The sequence below is a fragment of the Ceratotherium simum genome, chromosome 2 (assembly GCF_057802395.1).
Source record: "Ceratotherium simum simum isolate JZ-2026a chromosome 2, ASM5780239v1, whole genome shotgun sequence".
Taxonomy (NCBI): Eukaryota; Metazoa; Chordata; class Mammalia; order Perissodactyla; family Rhinocerotidae; genus Ceratotherium; species Ceratotherium simum.
The window spans coordinates 7,520,141-7,543,053 of record NC_141901.1 but is presented as its reverse complement, the minus strand read 5'-3'; the positions used below and the strand labels follow the sequence as shown (position 1 = coordinate 7,543,053).

Here is a 22,913-nt window from a genome sequence, read left to right as displayed (position 1 = left end):
TTATTTGTATGTTATATATTTATATGTATGTATATATTTATTTATTTATCTTTTTTCTGTCCGTTGTTGGAAACCAAGTGACCAGATTTAACTTACCTCTCTCTCCCAGGTTGTAGTCAGGTGGGAGAGTTCCTTGACCATGAATGTTTATATATGCTGGGAGGTCATGCCTACTATGAGCTAGGCACCGTCCTTGTAAATGGGGATACAGTAGCGAGCAAAACAGTCTCCATCCATCACCTTGGAGCTTATAGACTAGCTGGAGAGACTGATACTGTACAATGATACTATAACACACTATACTATACTACTCTAGTGAAAAGAGAACTGCTAACTGTGATCGGTATTAAAAAGGAATGCTACAAGATGCCACAAGAACATTTAAAGGAGTACTGAATTTAGATTGTGTAGTATAGATTGAATTTAGAATGAAAAGTGATATTTGGATTTGGACTTGAAAGCAGAGTTGGCATTAGCCAGATAAAGTGTTTGGAGAGATATCTCCAAGGCGGGTAGCTCATGTGCAAAGGCCCTGAGGTAGATGAAGCAGGGTGTGTTTGAGCACCTGAAAGAAGGCCAGAGTGATGGGAAGAAAGGGAAGGGAAGACTGGAGGCCAGGTTAACAAGTTTTAGTCTTCAACAGCTAATACCCAAAATGAAGATGTGATTACCATGAGCCTTTATGCATCTAATAACTAACAGCCAAAATATACATATTTGTAAAATCTCTTAGAAACACTATGACAGTTTTATAAAAAACTAATTTTCATGGAAGAATTTAAAATATCACCAAGACAGATCAAGTACACAGAAAAATAGAGAGTGAGAGAGAACAAGAGGGAGGGAAAGTGAGTGAGAGGGAAGGAGGGAAGGAGTGAGAGAATGTAGCATTCTTTTCAACATCCCAAAGAACTTTCATGCAAATTAAATACCAGATCAAAAAAACCCAACAACTTCCCTAAAGTAAAACATTTCAAAAGCACTTAAAAAAAAAACAAACCATGGCATATGTAATAAAATAAGAAACCAAGAAGAAAGTTTAAATGGAAAAACAAGAAAGCCAATAAGTACTTGGAATTTAAGAGAACATTTCCCCATTTTGTGCATTAAAATTATAAACCACAGAAGAAATCAAACATACAATAAGGATTCCTACAAAACAACAAAAAACAGTAAAAGATTATATAATACAATAAATATCTACACTGTAGTTGGAAGTAAATGCATAACTTGATTTTACTCAAAAAGAAATGTTAAAAATGAAGAAGTTATTTATTTCCTGAAATTACAAGAAATAAAATACCACAAAAAATAAAATAGTGTTAAAGAAAATTAGCGTAAGAAAATAATACAGGCAGAGATTATTGAATTGTAAACAAAAAAAGTAGAATTAATAACTCTAATGCTTGGTACGCACGAGAAAACCATTAATATAGATTTTGACCAATATAATATTAAAAAGGACACGAAAAATGAGCACTGAGGAAAAAAGCGTGAAGTAGATTAAAATTTAAAGGGGATACTGCATACTCTCTGCCGGTGGTCTTGAACCAAGGATGCACACCAGAATCTTCTGGGGCAGCTTTTCCATATTACACATGTTGGGGCTTCGTTTCAGTCATGAAGCAAAGAAAGTTAGATGATTGAAATAGATTAGGAAATGGAAGACTGATAGTTATCAGTGTGTGATTTCCAAATAGGATCAAGTTCAATTCTTTTTGAGTGATCTCTACACATCAAAATGTAAAGGCACATTTTCCCTTTATATTTAGTAACTAATCTGTGGGGTGATATCTTGGTACCATGTGAATATTCTATTTTCCAACAATTTTTGTCTTATTGGTTTTAAAATTCATTGATGATTTTTTCTTCATTCAGTTATTACATTGGGCCTTGCAAAATGGTGATTTTCTACTTCTAGCATTCCTTCTACATTTACCGGCTGGCATCCGTCTCTGTCTCTGTCTCTATCCATCTGTCTGTCTGTCTCTCTCTCTTCCAGCTCTCCAATTTTGAGTACCACCAAGGACTCACACATTTAAAAAATTTTTTTCAACATATTACAATTATTTGCAGTTACTATTTCTTTGATGCTCAAATTTGGCCAATAGGAGTCTCTTTAAGTTGACTCTTGTGTCCTTTTGACCTGACCTATTTACCTTTGAGCACATCTTTGCTAGTGAAAAAATTAGATGTCCCAGGCTCATCTTATATCTTCCTTGTCCCTTGAAATCAACCATTCTTCAGAGACAAGTTTCCTTTTTAGTGAGCAATGGTGTTCAGAAACCATCAGACATGGGTACTAGAGTGTACTCATTGCTCTTGGAATAGCATATCTTTTTGACACTTACCTGAGCTAGGAAAATACTTTTTTTTTTAGTCATGAATTTATTTTGTCAATGTTGATATATTCAATTCAAATCTAATATAACAGTTTATGTTAACTTTTTACAGTTTTATGTTTTCCCCAGTCTTCTGTTACCTGGAAAATCTTGGTACCTAATAGCATTAATATATTTACTCATTTGCTTTCTGCTATATAATACATACCATAGTCTTAAAATTATGATATCAACATACAATATCAATAAACCTCCTGAGTTAAAGTGAGTATTTCTTTACAGATTATTTTCTCCTTAGAATATATCTTGCTAAGGATGTACTACTAAAATACTATGTTCATAAGTTATTAGATATCCTTCACAAATTGTGTTTGTGTGTGTGTGTATGTGTGTGTGTATGTAGGAGGGAGAAAGAGAGTCAGAGAGGAAATCATACAATTCATTGAGAGAAACTCTAAGACCATAAAAGGTAAATAGGCAGGGAAAGATCAGATTATTCATAAGACGGAACTGTAAAGTAAAGGCCAAGGCAAAAAACACGGTTCAGGAAAATAAAAGTAATGATTTGAACAGAGGAAACAATATCATGCTTATTTTTCAAACACCAGGATCATAGGACTAGATAACCCAAGAGAATCAACTAAAATATTATTAGAATTACTATAAGAGCACAGGAAAGTCGCTGAATTCAAGATAATACAATTTAACTGGTTTTCCTGAACATCCAGCACTAATGAACTTGAAAATCTAATGAAAAAGGCCAGATTCTCACTAACAATTTAAAATAATACAAGCTACTCAATAATTCCAAAATTAATACGTAAGATTTATATGAAAATGACAAAATATTGAATAAAGAGAAGTGAAAATATTATAAAAATATCAAATATTCATAAGAAGCTCATAGCTTTAAGGTAATTGTGATCATAATTTCAGCAAAAGGTTGTTTTTCATTTAAACCTAGCAAAATTATTTTAAAATTTAACTAGGAGAACAAATATATAGGAAGGACTAAAGAAATTTTGAAAAGAAGAAAGTTGAAGGGAAGTTTCTTTGCTAGATATTAAAATTTACTTGCAAATTGCCATAATTCAACAGTGTGATGCTTCCACAGGAATGAAAAAACAGATGGAACCTGGTAGATTAACCTGAGACAGACCCTATGATGTGTGTGTGTTTGTGTGTGTGTGTATGTGCGTACATATATGAAATTAATAAAGGTAGTATTACTAGAATTTAAGGCTTATTAATTAAATGAGCTGGGATAGGTGGTTAATTATTTAGCAAGAACTAAAGTTAGATCCTCACTTCATGGTATATGATATAAACTTCATGTGAAACAAAATTACATGTAAAAATGTATATAAAAATATATACATATATATATCATATATCATATATAAATGAATATTTGTCAAGTCTTTGGCCAGGGTAGGTTTTTTTGAGGCTTAATTTTCGTGAAAAATAATCACATTCCAGGGGCCAGCCAGGTGGCGTAGTGATTAAGTTCACGTGCTCCACTTCGGCTGCCTGGGGTATGCGGGTTTGGATCCCAGGCACAAACCTACACACTGCTTGTCAAGCCATGCTATGGTGGTGTCCCACATACAAAATAGAGGAAGATTGGCACAGATATTAGCTCAGGGCCAAACTTCCTCACCAAAAAAAAAACCAAATCACATTCCATAAATAAAATTAAAAGGAAAACAACAAACTGGTTACTGATTCCCAACAGGCATTATAATCAAATGTATAATACACTTAATATCCTTCACAAATTTGTGTGTGTATGTGTGTGTGAGAGAGGGGGAGAGACAGCGACAGAGAGAGAATCATAAAGTTCATTGAGAAAAACACTAAGACCATAATAGGTAAATGGGCAAAGGAGAGATCAGATTGTTCAGAATACGGAACTTTAATTTATGAATAATTATATTTTTTAAATGTTCAACCTCTCTAAAAATTTAAAAATTAAGGACAAATCAAATCACCCACAAGGACATCACGTCTCCCTCTCAAATGGGAAAGTTCCTCACTGGTGGCGAGAGTGCAGTAGGTGAGGACTCCCACAAACTGTGTGGGGAGCATTGGTGGGCACTGCCTTCCAGAAATCAGCTTGGCATTAAAAATCCTCAGCCTTGAAAAAGTTTACCCCTTTAAGTATTATTGCAGATTCTTGGAATCTATTAACAGGAAATTATCTAAAATACTAAAAGAAAGAACATTTCGGCACAAAGATGTAAACTCTATTGCTATTTATGTTAGTAGAAAATTAGAAATAACAAATATATATATAAAAATAAATGGCATAAGCATCCATAGTACTATCTTAAGTACTGCTGGCTGATAAAACCAAAATAAAGTAAAATGCATAGATTGTATGGTCAGAACAACTAAAGGCCAAGAGACCTCACAGTCAACTGGACAGTTGAGGATTGCCCAGAATTTCCAGTTAGAGAAAGTGGCGGGAGAATGTGGTCATTGCTGAGTTCTTGGAAGGACATAGATGCCAATCTCCAACAGCAGTAAGCACTAAATTCATGGTGAGAGAGACAATTGGGTTTCATTAAACATCATCAGTCATATTAATGATGCTTCTATAAATCTATGAGTTTGTAAATTTCTTTGAATGTATTATTTTATGGGAGCAATCATGTATGTCATATTTAGACCTATTTAATGTTTGTACATAATTAAATGACAATAAAATAAAAATAATGAGAGATTCAAATGCATCAAGTAAGTTTGAAAAACATTGGTGATTTGCTACTGCAATATTCAGTTAAACTGATTTATGTATCCTACTGAAAGCTTTAAAAGGACAGTATAGTGTACAGGTGTGTCTTTTATAGTTTAGCAACTGTTTTGTTGACTATGCTTGAAATCATGTCAAATTTTTGAAAATATTTGGCATCTCATCTTAGATCAATACTTGCTTGTTATATATTATTTTAAGGAAAAATTAGATTTGACTCAGATAATTTCAATTTATAGACCTTTCCACATGTCTTTGGCAAGCAAAGGGCATCCTCAATTTGCTTGACTCTAGTGTGGCATTACAATATATGATGTAATATTCACATACAAAGTAAAATAGTTCCACATCTTTATTTTACCTAGTTATCTGGCCCATTACTTATTTTGTTCCAGACGGTCTGAGGCATCATTTAGATCCCAGATATTATAGTTAATATCTTTAGTAAACTCAATTATCCCTTGATATACTTTAACAAGCATGCAGAAACATGTGAACTGATACTACAAAAATAATTAGTGTTTGTGCAAATCCATCTCCTCTAGGAAACGACAAAAGCCAAATCCTAGAGCAGGCTAAGGGACAACCCTCCTATAGTCCAGGTCTATCTCCATCTCACCCCCTCAACTTCAGTTATCTGTCATTGTCTTAACTCTTGGTAAGAATCAATATTCAGAGAGGGAGATAAAAGGTTGGGGTGTCTATTTAAGTTTGGATAAGGAAAGGGGATGGGAACCCGGTTGTTCACAGTCTCCTAATAAAACTCACTTGGGTGAGGAATATTACTGTGATGACACTGTCTTCTGACCTTCTAGGACCTTCTACCGAGAGCTTGTAGAGATAATGCAAAGTCTCTGGAAACTGTGGGAAGTTATATTCACTGAGAGTTCTGTAAAGGAGAATAAGGCACTGAATTAGCAAAAAAGATGAAAACACTTTCTAGATCAGTAAATTCTCATGGTAGTAAAGAGAGAATCATGATTCTCATATCTTATACCACTCACATAATAAGAAAGATATTCTCTAATATTCCCTAATCCAAGGTGAACTGCAGCCCCATTATAAATTATGCACAGACTCTCAGGAATTATATACACTTGGATCACTGACAATGTCTTTCCTTAAAGTCACTCCCCTTTCCTGGCTCTCCCATCCCATGCCACAGGACAGAATGCCCTATATTGCCATCAATGCCTGACCAAAGGGGGAGAAGATAAATAGTGGAAGATAAATATCTTGGCAATCCAACATGGCCACGCAGGTCACCTTTGTGGTTTTAAACCAAGTCCTTCCTTTGAATGATGTAACAAAGAAGAGGGTTTGGGTCTATTTGGGTTATTCACGGGAAGAGATGGTGAGCTCTTATTCACTAAGCCGTTCTCCATAACACACTTGGGCAGTGGCCAGGCTCACAGTTGTCCTGCCATGTTGGCCTGGATCAGATCGATAATGACAGGATTGGGAAGGATGATGTAACAGTGATTTCATTTTAAGACTCCAGGTTGGGATTCCCAACCAGTGCTTCTCACACTTTAACATGTGTGCAAATCACCCAGGGATCTTGCTAAAGTGCAGATTCTGATTCAGTAGGTTTGGAGTGGGCCATGAGACTCTGTATTTTTAACTACCAGTTGACGCTGTTGCTGTTGGTCTGTGGACCACACTTTGAGTAAAAAGATCCAAAAGTATTAAGGATAGAGGGACTCTTCACTGCACCCACCTGCAGGGTGCAGCTGTACTATACTTTTGCAAAGTAAGATGTGTTCCTGAAACCTGTACGCAAATAAGATGCTGTTTTAAAAGCACCAAGAGCTCAGAGACCATATAGACTGTATTTCCGGGTCAGTCACAACTTCAAATGCTCTGTTGTGTTGTCAAGGCCATGTATCCTGATTCTTGATCAGAAAATCTGATCCCTATAATCAGAAGCTTGCTATTCACTAATGAGTTAAGTAGACCCTTTCTAGTACAAGAAAAATAAAAGTCCTCTTCCATTATACTTTCCCAAGTTTATTTGTCTCATTGAGCACAGGTTTTCATCAGACCTCTGAAGTGGGAGCATATTTATAACTGTCTGATGCCCGCAGAGCGGGAATCAGCTAACAGCAGAGGGAAGAAAAAGCAGACTCCCCTCTAGTTCTCCACATCTCCAGATCTTCATACCTTCTGTGGAGGGAGGATAATTGGGTATCTGTATCATCAGGTAAGAGGTAAGGAAAGGGAAAATTATCCCAAAATAAAAATCCCTCAAAATAAGAAAAGAAGTGGAAATCAAATGCCAATTCAGATCCTAAGGAGAGATTTGGATATCAGAGTGGATATTGACTGTATTCCCACATGGCTTAATTGAAGAAAGATGGAGAAGGTGGAATGGAGACTCAGAACCCTACGCAGAACCCTATGCCTGTTCTTACTTGGCCACAAGGTGGACCCCGGAATGGTCAAACAGCTCTTGGGAAAACTGGGTCCAGCAATTCTGTTTCTCTAGAGCAGTATCCACCTGTTGCAGTCCAGAACAATTCAGCAGAACTCTCAGGGCATCCTGGGCATACCTAAGGCCCCAAGGAGAGCAGAGTCATCACCTGACAGTGGGCTGCATATAACTAAGTACATGTGACCTGCCTCTTCATTCCATCTTGGGCAGGATGTAGGTTTTGGGAAAGGGGATGTTTCAAGGGAAGGAGACTTCTAAATGTCCTTCATCTCCCCTCATTAACAGTACATGAGATATGGAGTTAAACTGAAATTGTAGCCTGTAATATCCAGGATTAATCATGGAGCAGCTTATTAGTTTATTAGCTTAATAACAGCTTATTAGCAAAAGATGTTAAATGATGTGATGATGTGATGACTTGCTAAAGGTGCTTGTTGATTTTCTTCTTTGGATGTTTTAAATAAATATAATATATTCTCATCTACTTGGAATGATTTGGTGTATGTCTGCTTGGAGGACAGAGAGTGGATTGAATATCTTAATGGGACTGATTGCGATTTAGAGTTCTTCCTGGCCTAGAAGGAGTGGCTTCCTTGCCCTTACCAGACAAGGGCAAACAGCAGACAACTGGGTCCAGATTTCCCAAAGCTAATTGTACTTCTTGGGCCAAAGGGAAAAGCTGAACCTCACCTTACGTGGACAGAATGACTGCAGGCTATCGTGAGCCTACATATCATATCACCAACCACAAAACAACTTTACAGTTCACAGAGCACATCTGTGCACATTATTTTATCTCACCCGTACAATTGCCCTGAGAGATCAGTATCAGAGAGTAAACGGCAGAGCTGGAATATGTCTGGCTTTGGGTCTAATGCTCCTCTCAGCTCTCTCTCTCTCTCTCTCTCTCTCACTCTCTCCCTTCTCTCCCCCCCCCCCCCCCCCCCGTGGCCTCCCATTGTGGCAGGAATGTGGGAGTGGTTCTTCATACACTACATGCATACTCAGGTAAGGTCCTAGCTAACTTCTAGATACTTAAGATAGCTACTTTTCTGAAGGCATTCTACCCTTCAGAGGAGAGAAAACTGTAATAAATGAGCACACTGTATATGGGATTATAAAGCGTTCCACATGAACCCAAGGGAGTAGAAATAGTTGACAGCTGGAAGCGTATTTCTTATTCAATCTGAAATAATCACTACTATTTCACAAAGGCCCGTCCCCTGTCATCAGTTTCTGGTTGCTGCTGTAAAAGAGTTGACACAGGAGAGCCATCAGGAGCTGGGGGAAAAACTGGGCCACTGCTTTCTTGTAAGAACCAACAGGCAGCAATGTGCATAGGGCCTGGGATGCCTATAAGGAAAGGAAAAAGGAGTCAAGAATGTAACCGTTTCTCTCTAAAGCTAGTCATCCTTAGTGAGGGGGTGAAGGGAGGGACTCTGCAACTCCTCCCTCAACTTGCTTGAAGGAAGCCTGAAGCATGCGCGTGTATTCATTCATTCAATAACAAAGTTCATTCTTAACCAGGGACTGTGCCAAGCATTCTATGCAAGGGGCTCCCAAAGCAGTGTCAATAATCCCTCAGCTGCCAAACCAGTGGGAAGCAAGCTGTTGCCCCAGAAGGGCATACATCCCAAGGTCCCCTTCATATGTCGCCACGAAGAATAGTCCTACTAATAACCCAGGTCCTCCTTGTGCTTAAACAATACAGGGCAGTGGGATATCTAAGGAGGGGCACGCCAGGTCACTAACAAATCTTTTGGCTCACCCGCCCGCTGCAGTACTCATGCGTCAGAGAAACATATCCCACCACCTCACATTTGTGAAGCATCATCCATTTTTTTCTACTATATCTCTGTAAGACTTGCATTTACCCACAGGAGTGGAGATTTTGGTTCTTGGGAGATACATAATGATGGTCACAAATGAGATTTGGCCCCCACATGCCTATAAAAGTCTATATGATTTGGCTGGTGTCACCTCTGTGACATCATCTCTTATACTTTCACCCTTGCTCAATTCTCTCCAGACTCTTTGCCTCCTTGCATTCACTGACCTGCCGGGTAAGCTCCTATCACTGCAGGGCTTTTGCCTGTCTCTCTTTCTAGAACTCTCTTGCCCTGATCCCTGCAAGGATCACTCCCTCACCTCCTTCAGGTTTCTGATTAGATGTCACCTCAGTGTAGAGGCCGGCCCTGAGCAACTTACCTAAACCCTCCCTGACGCTTTCTTTTCCCCACACCACCTTACATTTCTTCTGAGCTTTATATGACCCGACATATGACACATTTATTTGTTCATTGTCTGTGTTTCTTACCAGAATGTAAGCTCCATCATCAGGGTGTGGCACATAGTAGGCACTCAATAAATATGTGTTGAATGAATGAATGAATGAATGAGAGCAGGACTGTATCGAGGAAGAATGACTGAGCTTGTGGGCAGATAGGGATTTTCATGATCAGGTAGACAGCGCTGAGAAAAAGAAACACTCATCATATTATTTACCGCCATGGGCATCATGTTAGTAGCATCGATAGAGAAGCGTCTTCTTTCCATTAGGTTATCGTGCATTTCCCCAGGCTTTCCTTTCAGGATCAACAAAATGGTCTTCAGCACATGAGGGGCCACGCTGGACACAGAACCGGCCGTATGCCACATCAGTATCAAAGTGCTGTGAACGCAACCCCACACCCGGAAAAAGAGTCATAAGTTTTTCATTCCCTACTTAATACAGTGACATGAATCAGGAAAAGAGTCTTGGTTTTACATCTTTATATGGCAAAGATACTGCAAACGAGTGCAAAACAAACTGATATTCCCATTTCCCAATGATCTCATTCAGACTCTTGTCCTTGAAAACAGAGGAAGAATTTCAGAAGGTCTTCTGGAAAATACAGCCTGCAAGTCTGCAAGTTCATTTCCTACTGCTGTTTAAATATCTGTCCAGCTCACTGTCAAGAACTGATCAGCTTTCTGCACCCCACACTCTGTTTCTCCCACCTTGTGACCTTGTTTGTCCAGGGATAATAGGACATTTAAAAACTGGAAGGGAAATACAAATTAATATATAAATAAACATATCAATTAAAAAATCCTAAATAGATTAAAAAACTACATAAATTTAAAAATTTAAAAATACTTTACACACAGTGGGGGCTTAGTTCCTGAATGAGAAAACATTGAGTCTTATGAAGATTTTTAGTTTCCAGGAATCTTCTAAATAGTAAAATGCTTTATGAGTTTAAGTTTCTTAAATAAATACAATCTTTCAGTTGGAAAGAGCAAGTCAGTTATATAATTTGTTTAGCATTTTGTTGATTTTGATACCTTTCACAGACATCAACTCATTTAACCCATATAACAGCTTTATAGATAGAAAGAACTTTCCTCATTTCACAGATGAAGAAATTGAGGCTCAAGAATTTTATGAAACTTGCTTGATGTCACACAGAATGTAAGGGTCAAGGCTGGGTTGGAATTCAGATTCATTTGTTTTCAAAGCCTGTATCCTATAACCTCCTACCTTTTACACTGTTGATAGTACAGAAGTAATATCTTACTTTCCAATGTATCAATGATAGAAATGGAGTGGTATGATTTACTAAGCTCTTCTAACATGCCTGTTAGATTCATACTGTCCCATGGGCTCACAGTAGCATTCTTTTCTTCTTTAATATTTCTCATGATCCTGGATCATGAATTTCAGATGAACAGTTAATGGACAAGGCGCTCCCAATTATATCAGGGAATATTTAATGATTCATTGTTTTATTGGTGGGTGGAAATATCCTACATCGGTACTTCATAAATGAGAAAAACACTCTATGACTTTTATCACATATGAGGGAAAAGCCTATTATCAGTTTGAGGAGAGATTTGTTTCTATGGAATATGCAGTAGAACACAATTTAAAGCCTCAGTTAAATGATAGTGACAATGATCACTTCTTGATGGTCTACTGTGTGCCAGGTATTGTACAAAGATATGAATAATACATATGATCTTATTTAAGCCTTACAATCAACCTTGTTGATGTGAAAATAGATATTCTCTTTCAGATAAAAAGAAACCAGACCAGACCTGTCCAGTCTGTCTGACTCTGGAGACCGGGAACAAACCCTTGCAGAAAGGGCAGGGGGGCCCTTACTTGTCTGCTGGGACTGGGTAGTCCATTAGTTGAAAGATGACCTTCTTCGGTGAAGCGAGTGTCAATAAGGCGATGACTTGCAACATAGCTTGCTTCATAATGTGAGAAGGATTTCCACACAATTGCTTATAAATAGCATCCACAATCTTAGACATCTGGAAAAGTAATTTCACAGGTCGACAAGAGTCTCTTGTTTCATGGCTACCACTAAACCAAGGTATTTCTTGGACATAAGAATTCAGTCCTTCTCAGAATAAACAAGGCAGCACTTAACACACAAATAAACACCAGCAGAAAGCATATTTATGTGCTTGAATACACAATGCAAAATATTTATTTGGTTGAGGAATAAACCTGTGCATTTACAGACAGTAGAAAAATACCCATTTTGTAAAATTTTATCTTTAGGGGGTAGACTTCATTATACAAGACATACAAGCTCAGTACAGCAAACACATGTATAATTCAAGTCCTTTAAGAAGAAAGTAAAAATAATGGAACAGAATAACAATGGAACTATATACATAAAAAAAAAAAACCCTCTCTGAAAATTAAAGAAGATTTGAATCTACATATCAATGAAGTGAACCATGTGTTGGAGGAATGGCCCAGAACAGTAAACATTGAGTCAAAATTTTGCAAACTCTATTCACAGGCCTCATGTTAGTTTTATTTTTTCCCCTTTTTATTCATTCTTGAACAAGGAGAGTTCTAGCTAGACCTGGAATTTGTCTTATATCAATGGTTGTGTATGCAGCATCAACTTAATCCACCCAGATCACCTCACTTCTTATTTTGAAAATACTCCTTAGAGATCATAAACTGAAAAGTTGGATGATGTAAATTTACATTCCATTGCAATTGCATAACATACAATGCAATTATCTGTGCACAATCCTCTACTCTAAACAAAAGAAAAAACATAAATGAAATGTTAAGTAGTGCAGGACATTCCTCCTGCCACATATGCTCCAAGGTGAGCATGAAATGGGAGACATTAAACCATTGTTCTTCTCCATTGACCTCTTAACTATTGGGTTTAGAACTTTTCTTTCTCCTCCTCCGTTAAATGCAGCATATCCCTGAAACAAGCCCATATGTTACCGGATGCTTAATTATAGAAATGATGATTTGTTTTAATCCTCAAGGAAAGACTTGCTGTGTTAGATTTATTTAGAGACTGTAAGCCCACATACTATATGTGCGATTTAGGAGATTTTCAGGGATAATTTTAATCACACACAATTTCTCATTATAACTGACTTTAGAATCTAACTCTGTTTAAGACAAGAATCCAGTGTATTTATTAGTTCAATAGTTTGTGGGACCTGGGACGGGGCAGTAAGCTGCTGAACCCCGTTTTTGTTCAGTTTTTTCTCTGTGTTTAATGATTTTACTGTAGCAGAAGCTAATTTTACACATCTAGTTTTCTGTTTGGCTTTTCTTCCGCTCCAGAAACATGATATGGCTTTATCTAGCCTCCCTTTTGGTGCTCTCTCTCACTGCATGAGAGGAGAACTTTATTTTGTCAAGGAAAAGACTGCTGCCCTCCAGCTTTCCCCTTGGCTGTGCCTGCCTTCTGGAATGCTCCTGACTAGCAGCATTGGAGTTCTTCAAGAAGCATTACTTCCTCTTTCCTGCTCTCTGAATTTGAGTATGAACTCCCAGTTTATTTTCAATCACATAACACTGCTATGTCAGGAGAGGGAACTGGGAGTTTCAGGGAGCTGGTTTCATGGGCATGTGATCTATGCATTTGCACAGGGTCCCACATTCAGAAGGTCCCCTCATTTTGTTTAAAGCTCTGCTGCCGCCATCTTGAAATTTTTAATAATTTTATTTTTGAGCTCTTGTTTTGTAAGTGAAGTCCCATGGGACTTCACCCATCAGGATGCGTGTGAGCAGAGGAGATCTATGCAATATGTGAGTCAGCTGTGGTTCCTGCAGTCCATTCATATGCAGCCTTTATGATACCCTAAGTGCACAGTACACCCACCATGTGTAATAGCTCAGTGGGAAATCAAAGTGAGTGTAAGATAAGCATTTATTGAAGCCTCAAACACTTAGGCTGATAATGATGACATATAAGGAAAAGGAAAGATGGGAAACCCACAAATCCTTTTCCTTTCAGTCTTTCCTTATTCATCAATACGCTGAAGGTAGAGAGCATTAATAGAATGTGTGAGTGACAAGAAATGAAACAAAGACAACTGAGTTTTATGTACTGTTTCCACTCTTCTGGTAAGAATAAAATACATATGCATGGACAAGCCAAGAAATATGAATTACATTATTTTGTTGATTCTGCATATGACTTAAATGCTGTTATATTTACATCTATAACTGCCATTGCACAATATAAAGATGGATGGTAAAATTCACGCCATTAATTTAAAACTTCAATTGTTTACTTAGAGAGATATTAAATAGAAAATAAAAACACCATGACAAACAGAGAGAGAGACTCTGGAGGAAAGGAAAAAGCGTCATATATTTGTACATTTAATGGTACTTTTTTCCTATGTTTTGAACAAGAAGCTCACGTTTCATTTTGCAATAGGCCCTGCAAATTATGTAGCCAGCTCTACAGCAAGCTGAGGGTCCTTGAAAACTTTCCTTAATGATTAGAAAGGGGATTTTAATTATAGCTGTACTATTTTGTTATTATTAATGTATTTCTTTAAAAAATTTGAAGCAAATACAGCAAAATATTATGATTTGGTATGATTGGTGGTGAATGTTCATTTCATTATTTTCTGAACTTTTCTGTAACTTGAAATATTTCACAAAAATAGCCTCATTTGATTAAAGTGACGTAATGAACAATGGCAAGACATATATATGAAATGAAGTAGGCATATAACAAATTCAATAAGAGCTCTTTAGAGAACAAACTCTGTGCTCCCTGCTCACGGTCAAGCATCTTACCATGGTGACCTTATGGGCGTGATATTCCAGAGTCAATTTCAACAGGGTTGCCGCCTCGGATGCAGTTGTATAATCAGATGCAGAAAGTCTCATCAGGAGACTCCACACTAAGTCAGTCAGCATGGACGGCATTAAGGATTGTCCTACATCCTGAAACCAAAAAGGAGAGCCATGACTCAGGCCTTACTTGCATCAACATAAGACAGATAGACAAACTCAGACACCCTGGGGGAAGCTTCAGGGCCAGGCAGGGCCACATGATTTTCCTGGGCCCCAGGCCATTTTGCTGTTGTGGAACTCTCCTTCACTAAAAAATGTTACAAAATATATTTTACAACTGTGTTGGTATTAAGCTGACTATAATACAAGCTGAATTATATTTATTTTTTCCTTCTGATTTTAAAGCAATTAAAACATTTTCATCTGGATAAATCAGCTATAGAGGCAGGCCAGGGAGAAGTGGAAAAGCATGGCATTAAAATTAAGAGGAACTGTAAAATATTGGTTTTACCCAAGGTCAGCTGTTCAAATATTAGAAATTGTTCTGAACTTCTTCAGCTTTGGGAATGAGTTTGCTCAGATCAGAAACAAGCATGATTAATAGAAGATGCAGGAGGGGAGGAGACAAGAAAGGCAAGGTGATTCCAGGGTGTGGACTTTTCTTTTTCCCAGAGAAGGATCAAGAAGCTGAACAGATAAAAGGCCCATATGTCCATGACTGAGGTACAAGAACTACAATTCAAACAATCCCTTGCTAAAGTTAGAGGAACATCCATGGACCATAAAATATGAACAAAATTACATGATTATGGATCTCTCACTTAAGAAAGATGAATGAGCCATATGTTCTCCTATGTCATTCTGCCAAGTACAGAAGGTACCCAATCTTGCCAATAAAAGTTTTTCTGCATCCCCTGTGAAAGGATGGAGCATTGCTTTTTTTGGTCAATGGGGCAGGACTGAGGTCTGAATGAGAATGGATGGCCACCAGGCTCTCTCCCACTGCGCAGAGGAGTGAGGGATGGTATTCTTGGAAAACTATGGAAGAAAGCTAAAAGAGGGTCACGGAGGCTTGGTGAGGTAGACTGAATATCACTAATAGTTTGCCCTTCCTTAAGAAAGCCAGATTTAATTATATAAGGTGTTGAATTTTTAAAAAATCACTGGAAGAGGGAATATTCTCTTTTGAATATTTATTTGTTTATTCAACAAAATATTTTGTTTTACTGTCTATTTAAAAGTTGTAGAAGAAGCAATTCCTGGTGAAACAGAGCTAGTGTTAGAAGTTTCTGTCATATGAAGGTACAGATATGACAGAGTGCATCAAATGATAGGGCTCACTTTGTAAAACATGATCTATACACAACTCGTCAGAAATATGCCAATCACATAGGACAGCTGGATTCTTGAGAGACCATCTTTATCTATCTTTATCTCTTCCTGTCTCTTACTATTACACCACGTTATTACATATTCTTGGTGCTACTCATTGTAATAGCTGCATAATGTACTATTAACTTGATATTCCACAATTGGTCATTTATTTCTCCATGTTTGACACACAGTTTTTTAAAAAAATCATACACTGTGAAGGACCTCTTCTCATAAATAGATATATCATTTTGAGTTACTTCCTTTCTATAAATTCCCATGAGTGAGATTACTACTTTATTTGGTGTGAATATTTTTTTTTGTTCAGTCTGTGACACTTTCACGGCCCTGTTTGGCTCCTTTAGAAGACAGTGTCCTCTCTTACAAGTGGTCCCTATATAAAACAGAGAGCCCCGTAATTTGTGAACTGCTTTTTTTTTTTCTAACCCAATCATCCTGTCTAATGGTGTTTTGTTTCTAGCTCTCTTGGCTAGAAACCTTGCTGTTTATACTCCTATTTGTGTCCTTTGGACTTTGTCTTTGGCTATGGTCCTCTTGGTCTCCTTACTACAGCCTTAGATTCTCTCAACCCACCTGTTCAATCTACCTCTGGCAGGCTATACCTCAGGGTTTTCCAGCTACTGATCTTGCCCGCAGTGCTAGCACTGGGCCTGCGTTGGTCTGACAGTTGGGAACTGAATAACAGGTTATAATACAAGGACCCAGGGCACCCTCCCCCAAGCCCAAGGATTTCTAAATCTGATGGACATTAAACTCAGGTAAGAGAGGACACCAACCTGGAAGTGGTGGTAGTAAGCCTCATGAACTGCTTGGAATAGAGTCTGAGAAGGCTGCCAGTCGTAGGCTCACTAGCCTAACCATGGCCCTCAGGGTTTCAATTCCAGGGCACTAGAGTGGAGGATGGAAGACTGTAGAAGTATTTTCTAGTAAACTTATACAAATACCTGGTTTCTTCATGTAGATGGACAACTTCATAGTCAACCAGACTTATGATTTTTGAGGGGAGGTGGATTAAGAATAATGCTTGATTTTGGAAAGATGCACCATCATGCAGATGCATATTTAAGACGTCTGTGCAGTATTTTTGAGCATATTATGTGAGGTATATCACTTCCACATCTCCTCAGCCTCCCACAATTCTATCTACCTCAGCTGTGGGAGGGGAAGGTACTACTTTATATGTGTAGTTTTAGGAGGAACCATGAGACCCTCCCTACCCCCAGGAGATGAGCTAGACTGAAGGTCCTCCCCAGCAGCTTTGCTAAGCTGTTAGCTCCATGTGAACAATAGAAGGCCATTTGTTGGATAGCCCAACTGAGGCTCCCATGCTGGGCAACCTCTCAAACATATGGGTAAGCCCGTGTAATTTAAAGAAAGTGAGGGAAAATATAGAGCTATAGAGACTCATGGTTTCCCCCAAGAGTTTGGTCAGTGTAAAAACTATTTACTTGGTGCTGAGGATTATCACTTAAACTTAAAAAAAAAATTTAAATTTAATAGATTTTTTTAAACAAAATCTAAGACACTTTATTTTGATGTTTTCTGAGTAAATTATAATAGTATTGAAAAGCTGTTAATCAGTGACTCCATTAATTTTGCCAAATAACCAGAAGTTCCCATCTTCAGTGACCTATTTGTTAGCTAAACAAGAAGAAGCAGAAAACTAGGAAACACATTCCTCATTTGCATTAATTAAATAAAATAATATAAATTGCTATATTCAGGAATAATAGGCATAATTCTCATTAATAGAAATGAAAATCAGGAAGCCAAATATTCTATATATCATTTCCTCTTTGCTTCACTGAATTTTTAAAAAATGGAAAAAAATTATTAAAAATATAAACTGATGAAATAAGTTGCCACTATAAGTAATAATACACATAAAACAAAATGCATAGAATAAAGCAGAGGCTAAGTTACCTGAGCGATTTTAGTTTTCTCTTGTTGTGAGATCTTGGGTGGTAATTCTATACCACAGGGAAAAGGCAGGAGGCAATGGCTTCCAGACTTACCATACTTTGCAGTTTTATTTTTTGCAATATCTGCTGTAGTAAGGAAAAGAGTTTAAGGTTTTTATTTGATCACTGGTTCTTTCTACAGCATTGCTATTTCCAATTTCCTCTTCCTGCCAATTCTGGAGATCTAAAGTTTTCTGAATCTTGAACTCTCTGCTGATAGTTTAGTCATGTAAAATATTATACTGCACTCACCCAGAGTTTATAAAGTGTTTAAGAGAGGCCTCTGTGAAATATAAATGGAGGACATAGATAATTTTAATAGGTTGACCAGATGTCACCTACACTTAGGCCACCAAATACATTGTTCAGGGCACTGGAAAAGCTGTTGCTAAGTTGGAGAGTCTATTGGTAGAAGAACAGACTTGGAGGCATTTTGTAGAGAGCTGAGGGAGTGGTCTAGCAGGAAAGTGAGAAGCTCTCAACGAAAGCTTCAGGTGCAGAAGTCTCTAGTTCTCTAGTTCCAGAGAAGGTGGGTTTTAAACGACTTTGTTAGTTAACAGCTTTACAGAGATATAATAGAATGCAACATATTTAAAGTGTACAATTTGGTAAGTTTTTATAGATGTATGTATCTATGAAAACATTACCATTGTCAAAAAAAAAAAATTCATCACCTCCAAAAGTTTCCTCATGTCCTTTTGTAATCCCTCACATCTACTCCCTGTACCCAACCCCTGAGCCAAAGGTAACCACTGATCCGCTTTCTGTTATCTACTTTCTATCAAGGTTGTATTTTCCAATTTTATATAAATGGAGTCTTACAGTATGTACTGTTTCGTTGTTTGGTTTCTTTCACTCAGCAAAATTATTTTGCGATTCATCCATGATGTTGCGTGTGTCAATAGTTCATTTCTTTTTACTGATGAATACTATTCCATTGTATGTATATACCATCATCTGTTTATCCATTTGCCTGTTGATGAATATTTTGGTTGTTTTCAGGTTTTGGCTATTACAAATAAAGGCGCTATCAACCTCTGTGTACAAGTCTTTGTATGGATATTTGCTTTCATTTCTCTTAGGTAAATACTAAGTTGTGGAATGACCAGATCATATGATAGATGTGTGTCTAACTTTTTAGAATACTGCCAAATTATTTTCCAAAGTAGTCGTACCATTTCACATTCCTTCCAGCAATGTATACGAGTTCCATTTGCTTCGCATCTTAAATAACATATGGTATGGTCAGTCTTTTCCATTTTAGACATTCTCATGGGTGCCTAGTGGTATCTCATTGAAGTTTTGGTTTACATTTCTTTTATGACTATACAGTGAACATCGTTTGATGTGCTTCCTTGCCATCTGTGCTTCTTTGGTGAAATGATTATTCAAATCTACTAATATTTTTTAATTTGTCTGTTTTCTTATTGAGTTTTGAGTGTTCTTTTTAAATTCTGGATACAAGTCTTTTATCAGACCTGTAACTTGCAAATATTTTCTCCCAGTCTGTGACTTACCTATTCTCTTAACAGTGTCTTTCAAAGAGCATAAATACTTAATTTATCATTATTTTTCATTTATGGGTCATCTTTGATGTTGTATTTAAGAAATCTTTGCCTAACCCAAGGTAAAAGATTTCTTCTAGTTTCATAGTTTTAGGTTTTACAGTTAGTCCTATGATCCATTTTGAATTACCTTTTGTATATGTATGAGACACAGATTAAAGTTCTTTTTTTCCGCATATAAATAACTAATTTTTCCAACACCATTTATTGAAGTTTATTCTTTCTCCACCAAATCACCTTTGAACCTTGGTCGCAAATCATTTGACCATATATGTGTGGATCTATTTATGGACTCTTTATTCTATTATATTCAGTACAATGTTGAAAAGAAGTAATGACAATGCACATCCTTGCCTTTTTCCTGATCTTTTGAGGAAATCATTCAGTATTTCACCATTAAGTATGATGTTAGCTTTAGGTTTTTCAAAGACATGCTTTAGCATGTGGAGGAAGTCTCTTTCTATTCCTAGTTTTCTGAGAGTATTTATCAGGAATGGATGTTGAATTCTGTCAAAGCTTTTTCTTTATCTACTGATGTGATTACATAGTTATCTTTTTTCATCTGTTAATGTGGAATGGTACATTGGTTGGTCTTCAAATGTTAAATTGACATTACACTACTCCTGGGATAAATTCCACATGGTCATGGATATTATTCTTTTTATGTATTGAGGTATTTGATTTGCTAAACTTATTAAAATTTTTTGCATCTATGTTTCTGAGGGACATTGGTCTATAGTTTTTTGTTTTTGTTTTTATTTTTTGGGTAATGTCTTTATGTGATTTTGGTATCAGAATAATGCTGGCCTTATAGAATGAATTGGAAAGTATTCCCTCATCCTCACATTTCTCAAAGAATAAATATAGAATTGGTATAATTTCTTCCTTAAATGTTTGCTATATCATTTCAGTCTGGAGTTTTCTTTGCAAGGTTTTTAACTGCAAGTTCAATTTCTTTGATAGACGTAGGGTATTCGGGTTATCTATCTCTTCTTGAGTGAGCTTTGGTAATTTGTGTCTTTCAATGAATTTCTCTATTTTATCTAAGCTGTCAAATTTATTGGCATAAAATTGTTCATAATACCCCTTATTATTCTTTTGATATACATAGAATCGCTAGTGAAGTTATCTCTCTCATTTCTGATATTGGTAATTTATGTCTTCTCTCTTATTTTTCCCCCTGATCTTCTCAAGGAATCTGCTTTTGGCTTCATTGCTTTTCTATTATTGCTTTTCCGCTTTCATTTTTATTGGTTTTTGTTCAGATCTTTATTATTTTCTCTCCTCTGCTTACTTTGGGTTTTATTTACTCTTCTTTCTCTATTTTCTTAAGGTGGAAGCTGAGATCATTGACTTGAGAACTTTTCTTGGTTCTAATGTAGGCATACAGTGCTGTGAATTTCCCTGCTGGGAACTTGTTTAGCTGTATCCCATGAATGTTGAAATTTTGTATTTTCATTTTCCTTTAGTTTAAAATACTTTTAATTGGGGCCAGTCTGGTGGCATAGTGGTTAGGTTTGCACGCTCCGCTTCAGCGGTCTGGGGTTCCCAGGTTCGGATCCTGGACACAGACCTACACACTGCTCATCAGCCACTCTGTGGTGGCAGCCCATGTACAAAATAGAGGAAGACTGGCACAGCAGTTAGCTCAGGGACAATCTTCCTCAAGTAAAAAGAGGAAGATTGGCAACAGATGTTAGCTCAGGGCAAATCTTCCACACACACAAAAAAACCTTTTAATTTCCCTTTTTATTTCTTTTTTCAACACAGGTTGTTTAGAAGTAGATTATCTAGTTTCCAAATATTTTGGATTTTTTTAGATATCTTTCTGGTTTTGATTTCCAATTTAACTCCATTTTGGTCAGATAATATATTTTGTTTGACTTAACTACCTTTTGATTTCTTGAGATTTGTTTTATTGCCTAGAATATGGTCTATTTTGATAAATTTTCTGCTTTCCCTTGAAAAGAATGTTCATTTTCCAGTGTTCTATAAATGTCAATATGGTCAAGTTGGTTCAAGTTTATATCCTTATTGAATTTCTGTGTAATTATGAGTTATTGAGAAAGAGGTATTGCATTCTCTGACTGTAATTGCAGATCTGTCTACTTCTTGCAGTTCTATCAGTTTTTAATGTATTTTGATTTTTTATTTTAACATATTTTTGTTTTCAGGTATGTAAGTGTTTAGGATTATTATGTCTTCTTAATTAATTGACCTCTTTATCATTATAAAATGACTCTCTTTTTCCCTGGAAGCATTCTTTGCTCTGAAATATATTTTTTTGATATTGATATAGCCATTCCAGTTTTCTTTTAACTAGTGTTAGCATGTTATATCATTTTCTAACTTTTAACTTTTAAATTCTATTTGTGTCTTTACATTTAAAGTGGATTTCTCATGGACAGCCTATTTATAGTTGAGTCTTGCTTTTTATCCAATCTGATAATCTCTGCCTTTTCTTTGGAGGCATTTAGAGCATTTAAATTTATTCTGGATGAGTTTAAGTCTTTACTTCACTATGTGCTTTTTATTTTTCCCATCCGTTCTTCTTTCTATCCTTCCTCTTTTTTGTCTTCTTTTTGATAATTTTTTATGATTCCATTTTATCTCCATTTTGGCTCATTATATATAACTCTTTACTATACTATCTCAGTGGTTGCTTTAGGGTTTATGTCATACATCTTTAACTTATCACAGTTTACTTTTAAGTTATATTTCATGACTTTGTGTATAAGAAACTTAAATACTATTCATACTTCACCCTCTTTCAAGCCTCTGTGCTATTGCTGTCATATATTTACATTTTACGTTATTATTTTATGCTTTAAACAGATGATTATCATTTAAAGAGATTTAATAATAAGAAAGAAAATTTTAATATTTACCTACGTAGTTTCAATCCAGTGTTCTTCATTCTTTTATGTAGATCTAGATTTTCCTCTAGTATCATGTTTTTTCTTGAAGGATTTCCTTTAGTATTTCTTATAGTGCAGATCTGCTAGTGATGAATTCTACTAGCTTTCATATATCTAAAAATGTCTTTACTTTTGTTTTTTGAAAGATATTTTTGCTAGTTAAAGAACTCTAGATTGACAGTTTTTTTTCAGTACATTATGAGGTTGCTCCATTGCCTACGGCTTGCATTGTTTCTGATGAGAAATTTGCTGTCATCTTTACCTTTGTTCCTCTAAATGAAATGTGTCTTTTTTCCTCTGGCTGTCTTTAAGATTACACTGTTAATCCGGGCCAGAGTGTTTTTCATGTCAGATATTGTAGTTTTCCCCTCCAGAGGTTCAATTTAGTCTTTTAGAAATATTTCTATGTCTCTCTTTAACACATTCATCTTCCCCTCTAACTCCTTAAATAAATGGAATATTGTTATAATA

General features: G+C 36.5%; 1 protein-coding gene across 1 annotated transcript in view; it reads right to left on the bottom strand.

Annotated features, from left to right (window-relative positions):
* MROH9 (maestro heat like repeat family member 9) overlaps positions 1–22,913 on the bottom strand; it is a 147,517-nt gene that overhangs the window by 18,417 nt on the left and 106,187 nt on the right. Inside the window, exons 9-15 of the mRNA XM_087418321.1 lie at positions 17,922–18,046; positions 14,607–14,756; positions 11,679–11,833; positions 10,037–10,202; positions 8,742–8,884; positions 7,512–7,649; positions 5,866–5,986 (exon numbers count right to left, since the gene is read on the bottom strand). Of these exons, the coding sequence (XP_087274447.1) occupies positions 5,866–5,986; positions 7,512–7,649; positions 8,742–8,884; positions 10,037–10,202; positions 11,679–11,833; positions 14,607–14,756; positions 17,922–18,046 (998 nt within the window). The remainder of the gene's footprint in view (positions 1–5,865; positions 5,987–7,511; positions 7,650–8,741; positions 8,885–10,036; positions 10,203–11,678; positions 11,834–14,606; positions 14,757–17,921; positions 18,047–22,913) is intronic.